The sequence below is a fragment of the Gigantopelta aegis genome, unplaced genomic scaffold (assembly GCF_016097555.1).
Source record: "Gigantopelta aegis isolate Gae_Host unplaced genomic scaffold, Gae_host_genome ctg3190_pilon_pilon, whole genome shotgun sequence".
NCBI lineage: Eukaryota > Metazoa > Mollusca > Gastropoda > Neomphalida > Peltospiridae > Gigantopelta > Gigantopelta aegis.
Window position 1 is genome coordinate 8,593 of NW_024533221.1, and position 21,668 is coordinate 30,260.

A 21,668-nucleotide genomic window follows, 5' to 3' on the forward strand; every position below is an offset into this window, starting at 1 on the left:
AAATTTGTGACCATCCACCTAATTCAGTGAACCTGCTTGTTTAATTTGTTACTGTGACCTATGATGTGAAAATACAAATTCTAACCTATTGACCAATAGAATGCCAGTTATTATCAATAGAATACCACCACTATTTAGAGAAGATTCCTTTGGAAAATTTGTACTGCATCACAAGCAAAAGATGGGATATGCAACAGTTAAACCATGCAGCAAAAAACAGCTATGTATGCTAAGAGACTTGTGTGATGAAAATACATGACATTTCACAAGATGATACAGGTATTGTTATATTAGAAATTGTTGCAATTAATCATTACATTTCAAAATATCATAAAATGGCCATAGTAGTTACTGTTTCAATAATGACTTAATACGTAGCCAGACCTACTAGTGTAACTCAATATATGAAGCCATCTATACAGTAATCTTTGTAATTGATTGCTCAATACTTGATACTATTTCAACTAACTAACTTATAGGTTACATAATCACACATAATAAAGCTCTATAGTACATTATCACATGTGGATTATTAATGACATAGTCTGCCAACTGTACATAATTATACAACCAGGTGAATAACTTACTATATTACAGTGATATATTGTTACATGAACAGTTAATATTATAGTAAATGAAACAGTATTTTGTTCACTTTTTTCATCTAAAAACTTTGCTATATGCACCTGTATAACCATATACTGGTTAAATTAACCAAACATTTTTTATAGTGATATATGCTCTTTAACTTTGTTACCTCATGACAACTACTTACTATATTATGTAAATAGTTTTGATACACTTTCACAGAGGCATATGATATATTTCATTCAAATAATGTATATGCTTTTTTGTTTGAATGTGTAATTGAGAAAATAGTTTTATAGCAGTTTAATTTTGAATGCTTTTACCTATTTAGTATTGATATTCCATAGAAAGAACATAATACTATGAAACAGTAGATGGACTACACATGCAAACATCTATTGAAAGTTACAAGGTTTCAGGAATGAAATGGAAGTGGTAGTTAAAGAAATACTCAAAAAAACTTATCTAATGGAAAAGCTTGTCAATGAACTTGAATGTGATGTGATGTCTTGTCACTGTGTGTTATATACCAGATAAGAGTTACCAACATTTATTCTACAAACTACAAGGAGACATATTAAACTCACGTTTACAGCATTGAAAACCAAAAGCTTACAACTTTTACCAAAGGATTTTAAAAATACTTTGAATTGGTTTGCTTACTTCAACTTACCGATTCTTTTTTTGTGCGTGTATACATCAATCACTTTATGGGTCACTAAAAGAAGACTTTCCAGGACTCATTATGTAGGACTGCATGATGAGGAGAATTACCAGTTTCTTTATTAAGTATTCATGAATTCTTGCTGCATGGTGGATAGTTAAAAATGAAGGACAGAGAATGTGTTTGCTATGCATTTCCAAATAATGGGCACTGACTACAAACAGATGGAAGAGTCCAAATTAGAAGAATTTTGTTCCAGTATTGCCTACATTTCATGCAGGTATTAAAAGCAGTTATTTTCAAACTGGTCTCTTTCATCACAATACCACTCTACATGAGTTGAGTGTATCTATTCATTCCACTGTTTGTTACTAGAAATTAATAGATGAGGAATTTCTCAATGTTATTTCTGAAAAGGAACCATATTAAACTTAAATATCATCATTTATATCTAGTGATAAAGGTGAAAATTATGATAAAATTGTTCTATGAGCAAGGATAAGTTTCATTTATGATACTCATATGTTGAGGTCACATAAAACTTTGAACTTTTAAAACTAGAGTACAGACTTTATTTATACATTATTACTCGACATGAATGACAGATAAGGCAAAAGGCTGATTGTCTTCCTCCATCCTTCCCTTGAGCATGCTTGTATCAACCTTATTATAACTTTTGTGCTGTTTATCATGGAGAATATATACTACTCACAAGAGCAAACATTATTGAGAAGCATAAAACGACAACACCACTCCAACCTTTGCTTAAAATAAGTGTGTCATATGATCATTTGAAAAAAAAACAACTAATCTTATGAGGAAAAAGCAGAATGTGCTGAAAGGATAGTTTGTTATCTTATGAGTCATTGTTGTGTCATGATTTTAACTATATATATGCTGTCTGCTATGTAGGATATATCATTATCAATGTTTTCAAAGTGGGTGTATGAACATCCTTTTTAGTTTATGGTAGTTGTTTGTAATAAGAATGACTATACAGTTTCAGGATGTACACTGAGAGTAAATAGGTTTCCTAGGGATTAGGGTACATTTTTCAGTGAGATTTACTCACTACATTCTAACATTTGAGTAATGCTTTTATCGATTCCCAGGTATAATAATTTTATCAAATTAAAGCTAGATTGTTTTAAATCATAGTTTGTTATGGTTGGTGCAGAGACATAGGTTTTGCCTACAATCAGTCGTGATATATCTATTCTGGTTTCTAGTCTCAGGCCTAGGATGACAATGTGTGGAGTAACTTTGACTTATATACTTAGCTGAGATCAGATGTTCTCTGCTAGGGTATACTTATATATTCTAAACGCCTATATAGTGCTAATCAGCACTAATCTAAAAAAACCATCTATGAGTTCACTGGCTAGCCTGTGCATTGTTATCAATGTGGGGGTACTGTACAAGCTGTATTAGGGGAGAGCTTCATTATTACAACATTCATACAATTCTACATACCTGGTTACATGGAGCACCAATATACCGAAAATACCGCATACATTTATATTATCCGTTATCTTGTGGGAAATATTTATCATCAGTGGGAAGGTGTCGTCGGTAATTACTGATTGGTACTGGAGAGAGAAGATGGACAGAATCAAGCAAAAGCTGAAAGGTGCTTTCCGTACCGGGATCAAGAAAGGACGAAGAAACCAGAGCTACAAGCTAGTGGAGGTGGTCGTTGAGGATGAGACACAGGCGAAAATGGAAGCAGTGGTGGCCACACAGTTTGGTTTTGCTGTAGGCTTTGCTGACGAGCCTCCTCCAGAACGGAAGAAAGAAAGCCGAGGTTTGCTGACATGGACGACGAAGGTCCACAGAAGGAGGAGGTAAAATGAATTCATTATGTGAGATTACTATAGCCCTGTGGATGATTAGTATGGGCGTGGCCACAGTGAATTGTGTCTTATATCTTAGAATTTTTAATATTATATTAAAACTCATGGTTTGAAGTTCTTATGAGTTTCTAGTCATAGTGCTTGGTCAATGCACTTACAAGAAAGGATACTCTGACCTTTTGATCTCAGGAAATTTCTGGTATTATTTACATAACAAGTATCGTTCATATAATACAACTAAACAACATTACAATTAATGAATTGTCTAAAGTGTACAAAGTTACTATGTTTAGTCCTAATGTTTTTAATTCTTGCAATATTTTGAATAATTAGAAATCAAAATACATTTATGGTATGTTGTATTATATTGGTTTGTTATGATACACCTGTTATCTAATGATGTTTTTGAAATGTTATTATCACGACAGCCTGTGATAGTGAAAACAATAGATAATGGTTCTAATAAAAAGTAATTAATTGGCAGAAATTTAAAAATTGAGTGACATGACACATTTTTAGGGAATTTTTCCCCTTCCAACATGTATAACTGTAGAGACAAGTATGTACTTATGATAAATATACATGTGTATTATGGTAGCTTGCCAAATATTTGTATGCTGGTTGTCTGGTAAATCTTTTTCTTTAACTTGTAGTCTTGTAAATAGTCTTGTTTTATTAATTAAAAGACTTTCTAATATTCTTTAATTACTTTATAACTCTCCAATTGTCTATTGTGTTGTTATTGGATTGTTAAAAATTATGATTTTTGTGTGATCTTGTTAAAGCTCTTCTCTAGTGGTCATGTTTGTCAATACATTTGTAGATACCTAATATGTAAAATAACATTATGACATATACCTAGTTTGTAATAGATTTGATTGTTAAGTTTAAAATGTTTTGTCTCTAGTCAGTACACAGAGAGCATGACAAATTAAATATTGTAACTATTGGTCATAAAGAGACCAAGGATTACATACAGAACTATCAGTCTAAACTGTAGGTATGTCTGTTTAAACTGTAGGTTGAGCTATATCAGTCTAAACTGTAGGTTTTTGCTATGTCTGTCTAGGATGTGGCTTATCAGTCTAAAACTGTAGGTTGTGCTATGCTAGTCTAAATTGTAGGTTCTGTAATGGCAGTCAAAACTATAGGCTGTGCTATGTCTGTCTAAATTATGAGTTGTCATTTACTGACTGACCTCTTAAATGTGTTGTTATTTGATCATATTGTTTTGTAGTCACACACACTTTAAACATTGACTCTATCTTTGACATAAAGTATCACTGTTAGTAACTTGGTTGATTTCCTTTGATGATACAAGTTAATGATTGTTTGATATCATTCTACCCCTCCTTAAGTCCTTTAATATATTATCTCTCTCTCACACACACACACACACTCTTCACACACACCACAAGGAGGTGTTCGTTTTGCCTCTTTTGATGGCTCTACATCTCCTGGTGTGGAGAAAAAGAAGATGCAAGGCAAGAAAAAGGAGTTAGAGTACTTGTACCAGAAGAAGGTGGTGGAGGAGAGAAAGCTAAAGCTGCAGGTGTAAAAAGTAAAGACAAGAAAGCTATTCAAGCTCCTTCATCAGTAAGTAAATCATGCTGTGTATATGATGGCACTCTTCAATACATGTATCTGTACATATATTACAATACATGTAACTGTACATATGTTACAATACATGTATCTGTACATATATTACAATACATGTATGTATCTGTACATATGTTACAATACATGTATCTGTACATATGTTACAATACATGTATCTGTACATATGTTACAATACATGTGATTGTGTTCATTTCCGGACATCAAAAAGAAAATCAGTACAATGTAAAGAAGATCTGTACAGTCTATCATTTTGGATCTCAGTAAATGTGATGTAGTGGTTGTGTAGTTAGCTACAATAAGTGTTTAGTCCTAGTACTATATGTATCATTACATAGATAATATGTATTGTTGTTTATCACATGTTTTTGTTTATCTGGTACATTCTTATCTGTCAATTTTGGTTTGTTTCTCATTGCTGTCGTAACATCTTTACAATACATGTATGTCCTATACACACATATATGTGTGTATTTCATATAATATATGTGAGATCAGTGTATGTAAAAGAAGAGAAAGTCTTCATTTGGATCCAGTAAAATATTACTTTCATATTTCACTTTAGAGATAACAGTGTATATACAACTTTGTTATCCAGTTTCTATATATCGTTGAGTTGTTATTTACTTTTTTGTGTATTATAATAACTGTTAGAATAGTTTATATAGTGCTTAGTCATATATATTTCACTTCTTTGTATTCACACAGATTTGCCACTATTCCAGGAAATAGTTTTCAAGGAGTATTGTTATTTGTTATCAGATATAATACAATATATATAATACTATATGTATGTATCAAGGATATGTATTGATGTACTCTTATTTTAGGTCCCATTTATTGAGGAACTTTATTTGTATGGTAATCGTGTTAATATTTTGCCACCAGAAGTAGGACACTTGAAAAAATTAAGAAAATTGGCTCTAAATGAAAACTTATTGGCTGAACTACCAGGTAGTATAAATTCTATTAATATGACTTTATGTTTACTGTACATGTACTTAATGTATGTGTAGAATTAATATGGTTGTGGTATGTATTTATATATGAACTGATTATGTATATTGTTTGTATTATAACATGTGTGATGTCATCAATCCACATAGTTGGTTGTTAATACCATATATGGGCATGGACATTTGTTATCAATGCCAAGAGGTGTAGTGTTGATGTGGCTTTAATTATAGCCAGTAATGTTGTTCAAATTTCACTTCTTTGTCTCTCTTTCTATAGCTGAGTTACGACAGTGTGTCAGTCTTCAAGTACTCGACCTCCGTCATAATAAGTTTAAAGAAATCCCAACCTGTAGTATGTGAATTGTCCTCTCTCCAGACACTTTATTTGAGATTTAATAAAATAACTGTGGTCACCCCAAGCATTGCCAACCTTAGAGTAAGCTGACAATTAACTAGTTCATACTAATTACATGGTGTTATGTGGTATGAGGGCCTCTATACAATGTACTGTACTATATATACATACCAGTAATGTTGATGGTATGATAACATTAATAAGGCTATGTATGTAGTGATCTAACTATATGAAGGAACTATTCTATTGTTATTTATAGTATGTGTATTGTAATCTTTCTAGAATTTAACTTCACTAATTCTACGTGAGAACAAGATACGAGATCTTCCTGGAGAGATTGGTGCTCTAACTCGACTTACAGCACTTGATGTATCACATAATCACTTGGAGAGATTACCAAATGGTAATAACATATGTTAATTTATACAGTACATGTGTGTGATAAGACATAAAGTAATAACAAGTAAGCATTAGTAAGTTTTCAGTTGTAAAATGGATAGTAATGGCTGCATACAGTGTGAATTATTTCTAACTTTTAAGTATTGATTTTAAAGGATATGATGCAATATATAAATTACTTTGTTTATTATATAACATCCTTAAACATATCTAGTATATAAAATGAACTGATGTCTAACTGCTACATACAATGTACAAGTAATGTGTTCTTATCTTTAAGTACTGATTTTAAAGGATATGATGCAATATATAAATTACTTGTTTTATTATATAACATCCTTAAAGATAACTAGCCACTATATAATAAAACTATGTTGTTGATATACCAGTAATATGTAAACTACATATATTTATCATTGTTTATATAGAGATTGGTAACTGTAGTCAGCTAGCATTCTTACAACTCCAACATAATGAATTGACTGAGTTACCTGTTACTGTCGGTGAATTAAAGTCACTACGTCGACTTGGCCTTCAATATAACAAGTTATCTGAGCTTCCACCTTCTCTCTGTCAGTGTACTGAACTAAATGAGATTGGATTAGAGTCAAATACATTAACATCAGTACTGTGAAGTCAGTACTTATAAGTCAGTACTTATATGGATTTGTGTTATTGTTTTTGTTGTAATTTCTGTGTACTTTATAAATTATACTTATTAATTAATAATTAGAGAAGCTATTATAACAATTCAATCCTATGTAATTAAAATTTACGCAAATCACAAATATTTCCAAGAATGGACATTGTCTCAATATTGTACTTGTTATAACTTGTTCATTACCTTTATAGCTTTTAAGGTGTTTTACTAATTGTTTAATATAAGAAATTACAACACCACAGTTTGTTTTGTACACAAATACTTTATTTATTTTCTTATATAACTAGGAGCTGTTATTTGGTTGTGTATCCAAGATGTCTACCATACAATTAAGTCGTAATAGTTTTGCAAGTTTTCCTATTACTGATCCAACTCACTTACAAGGTGTAAATGTAAGTCTCTTAAAGACTAATACCTCCTAATCTGTTCCTTAAATAGTCACTAATGATTGAGCATAATCAGATCACTAAGATACCACTAGGAATATTTTCACAAGCTCAAGATCTGGTAAGTTATTTGACTGTGTAGTAGTCTTTGGTATATATATATATATATATATATATATATATATAGAACAGAATTAAAGGACAAAAGAACAGAGCTCTCGCTGTGTTGCTGTTTACTCCGAGTTTCACGCGTTATGCGATCGTCAGACAGCTGTCTGACGATCGCATAACGCGTGAAACTCAGAGTAACAGCAACACAGCGAGAGCTCTGTTCTTTTGTCCTTTAATTCTGTTCTAACCCGCTCTGTCTAAACGACATCGAGCACTCTTCAACAGACTTAGATACTTCAGTATATATATATATATATATATATATATGTATATACATGTAATGTTTATATTCTTAACTATATTTGTTTCTAGACTCAGCTTAGTCTTAGAGACAATCAAATCAACACGCTACCACTTGGTAAGTATCACTTTGTACTAATGTTACATAATACACAATGAACATTAATGAACTTGGTGGTCAATATATATATCCTATAGTAAATTCCTTACATCCCTTTTTCCACCTGATATGCTGTACATGCCAGCAGTCTTGTGATCATTTTGGACCATGTGCTTACTACATGTTTGTATGTCTACTCACTTTGTTATATTATAGTGTTGTATATGACAAATTGAAATAATAAATGACATTAAAACACGTCCTTTAGTTGCCAAAACATAATATAGCAGCCAATGAGTTTTATTAATACTAACTACAAATGTTACAACAATTTGTTAACTTATAAAAAGTAAATTTTTGACACACATTACAAAATATGATTTAAATTACTGCTACTATTTGTGCTTGCTTTGAATTGGGTATAATTAATTGAGTCTTGAAGCTTCTATAAATGTCTTTAAGTAGCAATATTGCTAGATCACATACAACTCATTATTATTTACATTATATGATATAAAAAAACATCACACACATACATCTATTCTTATCTTCAGTTAAATAAACTTGTGTTCATATTTTGTATGTTTTTTATAATAGATTTTGGTTCATGGATCACATTAACTGAGTTAAACTTAGGTTCTAATCAGTTGACTGCAATTCCTGAGGAGATACAAGAATTAACTCGTCTGGAAATATTAGTACTTGCTAATAATACTATTAGAGTAAGTTAATTAGTTTGTATTGTATATAATTGTTAATACATATTATGTTATGTGGGTACATTATATCAGTCAGAATATTTTTGTTGTCTACATGATAACTAAGTAACACTTTTGATCAAATTACTACCGCAACTAGAGTTTGTGTTTGTATTCATATGTCTTTGAAAAAGCCACTAATTGGAATAAAATATTCCAAAATAAATGGACCAGCTTTAATTTTGTCACATGGAATAGTAATGTGGACGACTGATTGAATGAACACATGACAGCCATTTTGTTTCAATCGTGTGGTTTTCTTGATATATAGACTAGCTCTACTTTCAAATTGAAACATTATATTACAAACTGATGTTTTAGAATACAGTATTTTTACCAACTAGCATATGATGCATGGCAATCAGTATTGAGATTGTTGTGAGCGACATGAATATACTCAGAACATGTCTAGAGTGCTCGTAATTCATAATATATCCAGAGTGTTAATATATATCTAGAGTGCTCTGATTTATTCTATTGTTTTTGGTGACTTTGAAATTGGTAACTAAACTTTAACACATGGTAGCTAATGAATATAAGTGTTGTTATTGTAAATGCTTTTAGTTAAGAGTTTGTGTGACAGTTTGAGACTTAGTATTGTCTTAAAGCAACACTTCTAACTTGGAGTTAGTAAAAGATATAGTTCTTTTAACAACAACATTACCAGCGAAACAACTTAAGACAATGTTTATAATATAATTTTGTTGTGTTTATGTCTTGAAGAACATGGTTACATAATCATAAGTGACACACTTTCAATTTGTTTCGTCATATTTATGTATGACTCCTTGTGGAGATACTAAAACATAAATATTCTTGTGAACCTTCTGTCATGTTACATTTGTTAATTCAAAAAATATGTGTTCCACAAAAGAAGTCAACATACTTTTGTAGTTCAGTTCAAATTTTTCATTTATCCAAAAAAGACGGGTTCAATATTTCCATAAATAACATTTAATTATTCTTATACAAATGTTGTTTATAATGATGTAATCTATTGGACTAGAGTTGTGAACTTTCACTTTTGACTTGACTTGGAGAAAGTATTGCATATTAATTGTATTGAAATACTTGTACAAAAATGATGAAAACAAAACAGTCTGAATTCTGAGCTGTACATTTCATTCTGACAATTAGCATTTTTGCATTCATCATTCTAAGAAATGCTGTGCTGGTGAAAATGGTCAGGTCACGTACAATAAACTCTGCAACTGCTGCGGTAAGCTCCTATGTCTCACAAAACATAGAGGAAGTGGCTCAGATGACTTTATTTTCCAATACTTTCTAAGCTTATTGTGGTTTGAATATCTAGGTATTCACTAAACAATTCTGTGAATTGAGGAAGGTACAGTGACAGCTTAGTGAATTAACTTACCATGATACAGTCTCTGTACTCAGCCTTTTTACTGAGCATGAGCTTTCCATTTCAATCCTTCATTAGTTGTATTTTATCCTAGGATAAAAAATAGCTTGCCATACTAAATTCTAAAATAAAAAAAGACTCGTCATATTTTATCCTTGAATAAAAAAGGTTGACCATATTTTATCCTAGAATATAAAAAGCTGACCATATTTTATCCTAGGATATAAAAGGCTGACGATATTTTATCCTAGAATATAAAAAGCTGACCATATTTTGTCCTAGAATATAAAAGCCAACCATATTTTATCCTAAGATATAAAAAGCTGACCATATTTTATCCTAGGATAAAGTATCTTGCTTATTTTATCCTAGGATAAAGTATCTTGCTATATTTTTATTCTTGGATAAAGTATCTTGCTATATTTTATTCTAAGATATAAAGAACAGCTTGCCATATTTATAGGATAATGTATTGTATTCTGGGATAACAGAATAGTTTCCCATATTTTATCCTAGATTGAAATAGCTTGCTATATTTTCTAATCTTTCACACAAGTATCAAAATGGTATGATTAGGAACACTTTGTACCTGAATCATCCTAAATTGTCTTATCTCTGGCATTTGTTGTTTACGGTATGTTGGTACAAAATATCTTAGGATTATAAGAACCTTTTGACCAGTATGTCTTGTAGGGATTTACTGAGCCTTTATTCAAGCCACGTTGTAAGTAGTCTCTCACCTGTTGTGATAATCACTGATACAATCTGTATAATAGTAAAAATAAACTTTATAAAACAGCAAATAAAATTAAATTTAGTAATCAAAACTAATTCTAATCAGTCACCTCATGTTGATTTCTATTAGAGTTATTGGTAAACAAACAATTGTAGTGATTTGTCTTCAATCCAAGTGGTATGTTGTTGTAAGTATCACAAATCTGATGTCACATCATCGATGTGGATATAGCCACCCAATGACTATATCTACTAATTCCTAATAAAATCATGCATTGAAAATTCAAAGGTCTCCATTCATTCATTGAAGTGATACATGATACTTGTAGTGTTAAAGGTTTTTGTATAGCATCATTCAACCACTCCCCCAGATAACAAAATATTTTCACTCTTTATAGTGTCAGCATCCAATACACTCTGACAATCATTGTCTTATAAGGAGTCATTATCGATCTTTGTTCATCATTCTTTCTTCTTTTGGTTTACTTATACTTGCTGCACCTTCTGTTGTAACTTTAGAACATGTTCTTTAGCATGAGTCTCTTATTTTATAGAACTTACAGTTTAGAGTGATATAATGAGTTGCTATGACGATGTGATAGGTTCTAAATCTAAAGATCGATTATAAGAGAGTGATATAATAATAGGAATGATAATAGCAATGATATAATAATAGGAATGATAATAGGTGTTATAATAATAGCAATGATAATAGGTGATATAATAATAGGAATGATAATAGGTGATATAATAATAGCAATGATAATAGGTGATATAATAATAGCAATGATATAGGTGATATAATAATAGCAATGATAATAGGTGATATAATAATAGCAATGATAATAGGTGATATAATAATAGGAATGATAATAGGAATGATAATAGGAATGATAATAGGTGAATATAATAATAGGAATGATAATAGGTGATATAATAATAGGAATGATAATAGGTGATATAATAATAGGAATGATAATAGGGTTATAATAATAGCAATGATAATAGGAATGATAATAGCAATGATAATAGGTGAATATAATAATAGGAATGATAATAGGTGATATAATAATAGGAATGATAATAGGTGATATAATAATAGCAATGATAATAGGTGATATAATAATAGGAATGATAATAGCAATGATATAATAATAGGAATGATAATAGGTGTTATAATAATAGCAATGATAATAGGTGATATAATAATAGCAATGATAATAGGTGATATAATAATAGGAATGATAATAGCAATGATAATAGGAATGATAATAGGTGATATAATAATAGGAATGATAATAGGTGATATAATAATAGGAATGATAATAGGTGATATAATAATAGGAATGATAATAGGTGTTATAATAATAGCAATGATAATAGGAATGATAATAGCAATGATAATAGGTGAATATAATAATAGGAATGATAATAGGTGATATAATAATAGGAATGATAATAGGTGATATAATAATAGCAATGATAATAGGTGTTATAATAATAGCAATGATAATAGGAATGATAATAGCAATGATAATAGGTGAATATAATAATAGGAATGATAATAGGTGATATAATAATAGGAATGATAATAGCAATGATATAATAATAGGAATGATAATAGGTGATATAATAATAGCAATGATAATGGGTGATATAATAATAGGAATGATAATAGGTGATATAATAATAGCATGATAATAGGTGATATAATAATAGCAATGATAATGGGTGATATAATAATAGCAATGATAATAGGTGATATAATAATAGCAATGATAATAGGTGATATAATAATAGGAATGATAATAGGTGATATAATAATAGGAATGATAATAGGTGATATAATAATAGCAATGATAATAGGTGATATAATAATAGCAATGATAATAGGTGATATAATAATAGGAATGATAATAGGTGATATAATAATAGGAATGATAATAGGTGTTATAATAATAGCAATGATAATAGGAATGATAATAGCAATGATAATAGGTGAATATAATAATAGGAATGATAATAGGTGATATAATAATAGGAATGATAATAGGTGATATAATAATAGCAATGATAATAGGTGTTATAATAATAGCAATGATAATAGGAATGATAATAGCAATGATAATAGGTGAATATAATAATAGGAATGATAATAGGTGATATAATAATAGGAATGATAATAGCAATGATATAATAATAGGAATGATAATAGGTGATATAATAATAGCAATGATAATGGGTGATATAATAATAGAATGATAATAGGTGATATAATAATAGCAATGATAATAGGTGATATAATAATAGCAATGATAATGGGTGATATAATAATAGCAATGATAATAGGTGATATAATAATAGCAATGATAATAGGTGATATAATAATAGGAATGATAATAGGTGTTAATGAAAATTATAGTGCATTGTGAAAATATTTTTTTACTAAAATTAATGATGAAGGTGAATTGGACTGATTGTCAGGGTCAAGTGATAACGAAGAATTTGAAGGTATTGAATGATAACAGACAATTTGTCATTTTACTCTCTTGTTTTCTATCTACTATTATGGATTTATCTGCTTTTTTCCTTATCATTCTTTTCATTGCATTGGCTTCCTCTGGATACTTCTTTTCTGACATGTAAAGAAAACCATTCTTCATTTATATTACTGCCTTATCATCTTTTATCAGCTACAACTTGACAACTGTGGTCTCAGTATCATCATGACCAAGAAGGCTTGAATCAGTTTATTTGTGTGAGAAGAACTCTTTGTCTAGTTAGGAAAGGTAGCAATGTATGTCAATATAAATTACAGGATAGGTAAAAAAATTGCATGAGATGAAAATTACATGAGAGAACCTGTGTTCACGTCCAATGATTGGATAGTCAATTGAATTACACCAGTTCAAAATTCTTATTTTGACTTTTCCATATCTTCTTCTCTGTTGTTTTCTAAATAAACACGACAGTGTTCTGATATTTTTTAAGTTTTTTCCTAACTTTGTTTCGTGCTTTTTATTGTGATAAACTCATGGTTTTTAAATTATTCATTAGGTTTGAACATCATAGTCAACAATGTCATAACTAAGTACTTGTGCTATGCTAATAGTCAAATATAAAAAAGCAGTTAGTAAGAAAAAAGTAAGTTTACTCTTGTCAGTTTCATTCTTCCTTATAATGAAAGTACACAATGTATTTCCTCAATAGTAGTCTCTCTGTATGGAATTGAAATTAATTCCATTCTCTAGTTGATACTGCTCATTTTTTTAGTCTAAAAGAGACTTTAATGATTTATTAACACTACAGGTGGACATTCTATTACATCAAAAGCTTTTATCAGTCAGAAAATAGTTAACATTTTGGAATTTTTGAACAGTCAAGCCCACATCCATGTATTAACATATGATTATCTTTTTGTTTGAAACAGTTGTCAAATCTTTTACTATCATATCTTAGTTAGTTTACTATCATATCCTAGTTAGTTTACTATTATATCCTAGTTAGTTTACTATCATATCCTAGTTAGTTTACTATCATATCCTAGTTAGTTTACTATTATATCCTAGTTAGTTTACTATTATATCCTAGTTAGTTTACTATCATATCTTAGTTAGTTGAAATGTAGAAAAATAAAATGCAAATCCAAATGATCCAAAGTTCTGTTGTGTGTTGATTAGTCATGCCCAATTTGAAATGTTTGTGGAAAAGTAATTAGTAGTTGTAATGTGCGTTGGTGTGTAGTTATTATGTGATATTTAATTTCATTTGTCTGCTTTGATAACAATAGAATGAAACTATGTGAAATGGCCACACACCTTTATGTAACATGTGGGCAATGCAATCTTTGAAAAACTAATTTCTTCTTCAAACAGAGGCATATTTCTTTATTACATTAAGATTAGTTAACACAAGGAGAGTCATCTCTAATGGTTTTGAAACAGTCAGGACTGCCATCTTAAGCTGTCAGATATTAACTAGATTATATTTTGGTTGATCATCAGTCCACATGATATAAGACAAATAGCACAACTATAGTCATTTTTGCTATGGAATTTGGCATACAACCAAAAATTAGGTGTAATAATTATACACAAAATGTTGGAATGTCTGGTCACTTGAGCATACAAATTGAGGCTACTATATAATACATTCATGATGACATGAACGCTAATAGGATTGCTCTAAATTTTTTTTCTGAGTACATTCTTACAATGAGACACGTCTCCTAAGCAACCTTGTTTGTTGAGTGTAATAATTGCACCACAAAATGTTGGAATGTCTGGTCATTTGAGTGTACAAATTGAGGCTACCTATATAATACATTCATGATGATATGAACGCTAATAGATTATTCTAATTTTTCTTTCTGAGTACATTCTTACAATGAGACACGTCTCCTAAGCAACCTTGTTTGTTGAGTGTAATAATTGCACCACAAAATGTTGGAATGTCTGGTCATTTGAGCGTACAAATTGAGGCTACCTATATAATACATTCATGATGATATGAACGCTAATAGATTATTCTAATTTTTCTTTCTGAGTACATTCTTACAATGAGACACGTCTCCTAAGCAACCTTGTTTGTTGAGTGTAATAATTGCACCACAAAATGTTGGAATGTCTGGTCATTTGAGCGTACAAATTGAGGCTACCTATATAATACATTCATGATGATATGAACGCTAATAGATTATTCTAATTTTTCTTTCTGAGTACATTCTTGCAATGAAAGACATGTCTCCTAAACAATCTTGTTTGTGTTCTTTTTCTTGAAACCTTACATGCAATTTGTTCTTGTACATGCATACCGCAAAAAACTTTTTGAAAAATTTTTTGGGAAAAACTAATATCTTCTTCAAGCAGAGACATATTTCTTTATTACATTAAGATTAGTTAACACAAGGAGTGTCATATCTAATGATTTTGAACTTTGATACAGTCAAGACTGCTAACTTAAGCTGTCGGATCTTAACTAGATTATATTTTTTTGATCACCAGTCTGCATTATATTATGTAACATGATATAACACAACTATAATTATTTATGTTATGGAATTTGGCACACAACCAAAAGTGTAATCATTTGTACACAAAAATGTTGGAATATCTGGTCATTGAACATACAAATTGAGACTACTCTCTACCTATATAATACATTCATGATGATATGAATGCTAATTCTAACTTATCTTCTGAGTGCATTCTTACAATGCATCTCCTGTGTGTTCTTTTCTTGGAACTGACATGCAATTTGTTCCTATACATGCATACCATATGCTAGATATAGATGTACATCATTATTTCACAATCTATGTACATTTGTAACATGTAATTTTGTGATATTATAAAGCAGTCAGCCAACTGTATGGTAATTACACAGATATTTGTAGTAATAGCAGTAGTCTCAATTAATGTTTATTATTCAAATATTGGTTGTTTCCAAATTGTTGTTACTCTCAATGTAATCTGTAATAAAGTGTATTTATGATATTTATAATCATACTGTGAAGTATATTACAAATGGAATCGTGTCTAAATTTGATACATTCCAAGGAATTTTAATTGAGAAATTTGATGTAAATTATATTTGTTTGTATTTATATGTATATCTTTGTGTCTGTGCTTCGTGTGATGGAGTAGTCTCTTACTTAACTCATAGCACCTGTTTTTGTTTTGTTCTAATAAATGATTGTATTTACATGTAGTGATAATATTTTTCACTTTAGACATTACCTAAAGGCATATCTGCTTTACGTAATCTCCGAGAACTAGACTTAGAAGGTAACAGATTGGAGTATCTAGCAACTGAAATAAGTGAGTTTCATTATAAGTACACTAACAGTACAACGTACATACTAGATCTTTAGACATGCTTACTTATATTTTATCAATATGCTTGATGTGTACTCACAGTAGTTATACTACAAACTTTATAATATGAAACCCTTTCTAGAAAGAATAAGGTGTGTATTTATTAACTCATTGGCCACTAATGTAAATCTGAGAATTGTCATGTTTTGGTTTGGAGGATAATAAATATATATTTAACAATTTTGTGGTTTCTGTAGTAACTCTAAAGAAGATTAGTTGGCAATGAGAATATTCTGTAATTATACACCAATTTGTATAACAACAAGGATTCAATGATTTCAGGCTGGAAGCATCTAAATTCTCAGAAACAGCTGCTATCCACTTTTGATTGTACTACTGGTAGTCAACATAAGTATTCCTTTACTATGAACATGTATAGTTGTTATAATAGAATAATTTAATTGTAACAGTTGTTGTAATAGAATAATTTAATTGTAACTATCTAATTTTAGTGTACCTAATTGTTCTGTCATTGTTATCTTTTGTTGTTGTTGTTATATAGGTTATCTTCGTGAGTTGACTAAACTCAATGTGCAGTCAAATAAAATAACCAATCTTCCACGAGGATTAGGGTGAGGACATAGTTATTATTAATATGATTTTGTACCTTTGTCTACTACATGTGAATTGTTATGATTGATAAAGTTAGACCAAATGATACTGATAATATTAGCATTAGTACAGGTATTTGAATGGAATTGTTTAATATCCTGTTGTTAGATAGGTTTACGTAGATTTAGCCTGATAAAGGGTTGTTGATACTAGAGGCAATAGAAACAAAAGTCATTAGTCATATATTAAGAATGTTCATATTACATGGCCATACATATATAGTTCCTTTGAAAGTCTTTGGCTAAGAGTAGTTACTAGTACTATAACTTGCTAACATTGTTATTGTCTTTAACAAGAATTATCTCTTAACATTGGAGTACTTAGATATTGTACTCAGTTGGCTGAGGAACCATGTTTGGTCTGGCAAGATACATTTTATCTTAGTGCGGAAACAAGTGTTCTTCATTTGATTAATGTTAATCATTTAAGTGGAGGCTTGTATAGTTATTTGAGCTTCATAACTACAAAACTATCATTGACTCAGCTTATTAGCCTTATGAGGCCAGACTCTTTGCTTAGAGAGGAAGGGTTTGGTCTACCATACATAGTCTAGCAAACTAACCCTCCTCCTTTTTGATATGCTGACAGGCAAAGGAGGGTCTCCTTACTACCCAATTGGAATGTGGGGCAGTACTGCAATTTTTACATAGTGGTTATAAAATGTTATTACAATTACCACAAAGTTAATGGGAAATAACATTTTCCCTATTAGTGGACAGCTTTATCCCATTCTTTTGACAGTGTAGAGTTGAAGGACAACAAAAAACATGAACTCATGGGTCCATAAATAACAGTTAATATAACCACTATGTAAACATTGTGGTACTGCCCACATTTGATACATTCCATTGGGGCTAGTTTGCCTCTAGAACTTCCTCCATCTATCAGCTTATCAAAAAGGAGGAGGAGCTAGCTACCACACGTGGTATAGTTATTGGAAAACATGTGATATATGTGCTAAGAAGTGTAAATGCAGAAATTGTACAAAATAGACCAAACAGTAGCTTCCCAGTAATGCTGGGTAAGTAGACAGCTGTACTATGCATGGTAAGCAGACCCTTTCTCTCTAAGCAAAGAGTTTGGCCTGCCAAAACTAACTGAAAAGTGGATATAAGATATACTTCTGCTATAGTAAATATAATGTGTAATGCAATCAGCTATGAATGATTTTACTATAAATATTGTCTGCTTACTCACTACACTTGCTATGCAACTATGTAGTTGAGTCAGTGTAGCCTGATTTTTGATATGTTTCACACAACCACCTTCAGCTTAGTTTTGTATTTTCATTAATTTTAGAATTTCATATTATTCATACTGTATATGTACATTGTTGTTATATACTTATTATGTCACAATAAGGGAATCTATAGTCACTATTCTTTTTACTATACAATGTGGTCAACCAATCAAGAGAAAATTAATATCTATTTTGGAATGATTTGTATAATTTAGTTATAACATGTAACCTTTCCTTGTTTTCTTTTAGTTTACTGGTCAACCTGAAGCATCTAAGTGCAGGAGAGAACAACTTGTTAGAAATACCAGCAGAGATAGGGACCCTTGAAAATCTGGAAGAACTCTATCTTAACGATAATCCAAACCTTCAGTTTTTACCTTATGAGTTGGCCCTGTGTAAACGACTAGCTCTCATGTCTGTAGAGGGCTGTCCTCTTAGTAGATTACCACCTCATGTTGTTGATGGTGGCCCATCTGCTATTATACAGGTACCACATTAGTATGTTAATGTGTATCACTATTATCTTAGTGTGTATCACTATATGTTAGAGTGTATCACTATATGTTAGTGTGTATCACTATATGTTAGTGTGTATCACTATTATGTTAGTGTGTATCACTATATGTTAGTGGTGTATCACTATTATGTTAGTGTGTATCACTATATGTTAGTGTGTATCACTATTATGTTAGTGTGTATCACTATATGTTAGTGTGTATCACTATTATGTTAATGTGTATCACTATAATAGCAGGGAAGCTTTCATAGGGATATTGACTTTTGTGACTGCAACCATTTTAACCACAAGCTACAAATAGACCATGAAATATGTTTGCCTATGGTAAGGCTTTTGCTGACTATACTCATTAACCTAAAATATGCGCATACTTACTTTGGTTACACTAAATGATGTAAGGTTTGATATTTGTAGAATTTTTTTAGAGTGGGTTGAGTCACTCTATTATACAAATCACACTAAACAATATAATTAATATCATAAACATTGTCTTTTTTTGTTATAGTATCTAAAGTATCAAGGTCCTTATCGAGGTCTTCGATGATATGCTCCACCTAAAACGTTAATGCATTTCAAGAATTATACATCGTGTGTTGTCATAATTATCTATTCAAACAAAGTGTAGCTGATATTATTATTTTCATTAATTAATGAGTGTTATAATGTTATTATCATTAGTTAGTAAATCGATTTCTTTAAAAGTACAACTCTTATTTTTACAATAATGTTTCCAGCATTAAAATTATCCTTTGCTTGTTAATGGTATCATACAATGTTAACTGGTTATATTGATATGAGTGTTGTGTCAATATCTAATCCAAATGTTGAACTGGTTTGTAAGTGTCTACAGTGACTCGACATTTATGACATTGATGGTGAGTATCTTCCTAGCAAGATGTTTGTGTCCAGGTAATGTCATCACAGCCTAAAAAGTCACTAGCACTCACTTGTTCTGTTGATTAGCATACAGTCTAGAGTTTGTACTTATACTTGTGTGAAGGCATTTTTAAACATTAATTCTATGCATTTTTCAATGCTTTAACAATGAGTGGTCACAGCCCATGTCTTAATACTATTTAAGACATTGTGCTAGATAGCCTATCCTCATTCCAGTGATTAATATATCACAATGTTCCTGTCTTTATGGATTGTTTCTCTACTGTTTTATATTTCAGGTAATCTCAAATAGTATATTTAATATTGTACAATTATTTAAAGTTTTTCACTTTCAGTAATAGCTGCAAATGAAAATTCAGTGAGTTCAATGGACTTATCTGTTGACAACATGTCACCTACTTCTTCATTAAGTGTAATAGAACAGACTGTTGATTCTGATATCACAATTACTTCATCACTAAGTTTGTCTGCTACACCACTTGTTTCTGTCAATTCAACAAATTTGACATTATTTGCATCACCAACAAATAAACCTTTATGATTCTGACTTGATGGTTTCTACATCATTTTCCTTGATGGAGTCAGAGTCATTGATTGAACCTACAATGACAACTGAATTGTTTGAATCAATTCTTTCATAGATATGACAACATCTTTTGATTCAACTGACTTAACATTATTTGCATCACCAACAAGCATGCCTTTTGATTCTGACTTGATGGTTTCTTCCTCATTTTCCTTGATGGATTCAGAGTCATTGATTGATCTTACAATGACAACTGAATTGTTTGAATCAATTTCTTTCTTAGATATGACATCTTTTGATTCAACTGACTTTAACATTATTTGCATCACCAACAAGCATGCTTTTGATTCTGACTTGATGGTTTCTTCCTCATTTTCCTGATGGATTCAGAGTCATTGATTGATCTTACAATGACAAACTGAATTGTTTGAATCAATTTCTTTCTTAGATATGACATCTTTTGATTCAACTGACTTAACATTATTTGCATCACCAACAAGCATGCCTTTTGATTCTGACTTGATGGTTTCTTCCTCATTTTCCTTGATGGATTCAGAGTCATTGATTGATCTTACAATGACAACTGAATTGTTTGAATCAATTTCTTTCTTAGATATGACATCTTTTGATTCAACTGACTTAACATTATTTGCATCACCAACAAGCATGCCTTTTGATTCTGACTTGATGGTTTCTTCCTCATTTTCCTTGATGGACTCAGAGTCATTGATTGATCTTACAATGACAACTGAATTGTTTGAATCAATTTCTTTCTAGATATGACATCTTTTGATTCAACTGACTTAACATTATTTGCATCACCAACAAGTATGCCTTTTGATTCTGACTTGATGTTTTCTTCCTCATTTTCTTTGATGGATTCAGAGTCATTGATTGATCTTACAATGACAACTGAATTGTTTGAATCAATTTTTTTCTCAGATATCTTGATTACACCTACCCCTTCTATAGATATAATTATGTGTTCTTCACCAACTCCAATATTTGAAGGAGTATTCTCAATAATTTTATTTTTGATTTATGCGACTTCTTTTCCTGTAGAAGTAATAAGTAATGAGACTACTGTTTTAAATTGTAGTCACGTTTCTGAAAGTAGCTCTATTCCTTTTGTACAATGGACATTTGGTGAT

General features: G+C 30.5%; 1 protein-coding gene across 1 annotated transcript; it reads left to right on the forward strand.

Moving 5' to 3' along the window:
• Positions 1–2,854: 2,854 nt before the first annotated feature.
• Positions 2,855–19,638, forward strand: LOC121391969 (leucine-rich repeat protein SHOC-2-like). Its single transcript, XM_041523406.1, has 12 exons — positions 2,855–3,056; positions 4,574–4,701; positions 6,319–6,439; positions 6,864–7,060; positions 7,387–7,488; positions 7,535–7,603; positions 7,966–8,011; positions 8,591–8,715; positions 16,581–16,668; positions 17,228–17,297; positions 18,827–19,064; positions 19,600–19,638. Exons 1-12 carry the CDS (start codon positions 2,855–2,857, stop codon positions 19,636–19,638), a joined length of 1,425 nt encoding a protein of 474 aa, XP_041379340.1.
• The last annotated feature ends 2,030 nt before the right edge of the window (positions 19,639–21,668 follow it).

Coding starts and splice junctions, on each gene's coding strand:
- LOC121391969 (XM_041523406.1), top strand. CDS start 2,855: ATGGACAGAATCAAGCAAAAGCTGAAAGGTGCTTTCCGTACCGGGATC. Junction 8,716..16,580: donor TTGCTAATAATACTATTAGA/GTAAGTTAATTA, acceptor TTTTCACTTTAG/ACATTACCTAAAGGCATATC. Junction 19,065..19,599: donor GCCCATCTGCTATTATACAG/GTACCACATTAG, acceptor TTTTTGTTATAG/TATCTAAAGTATCAAGGTCC.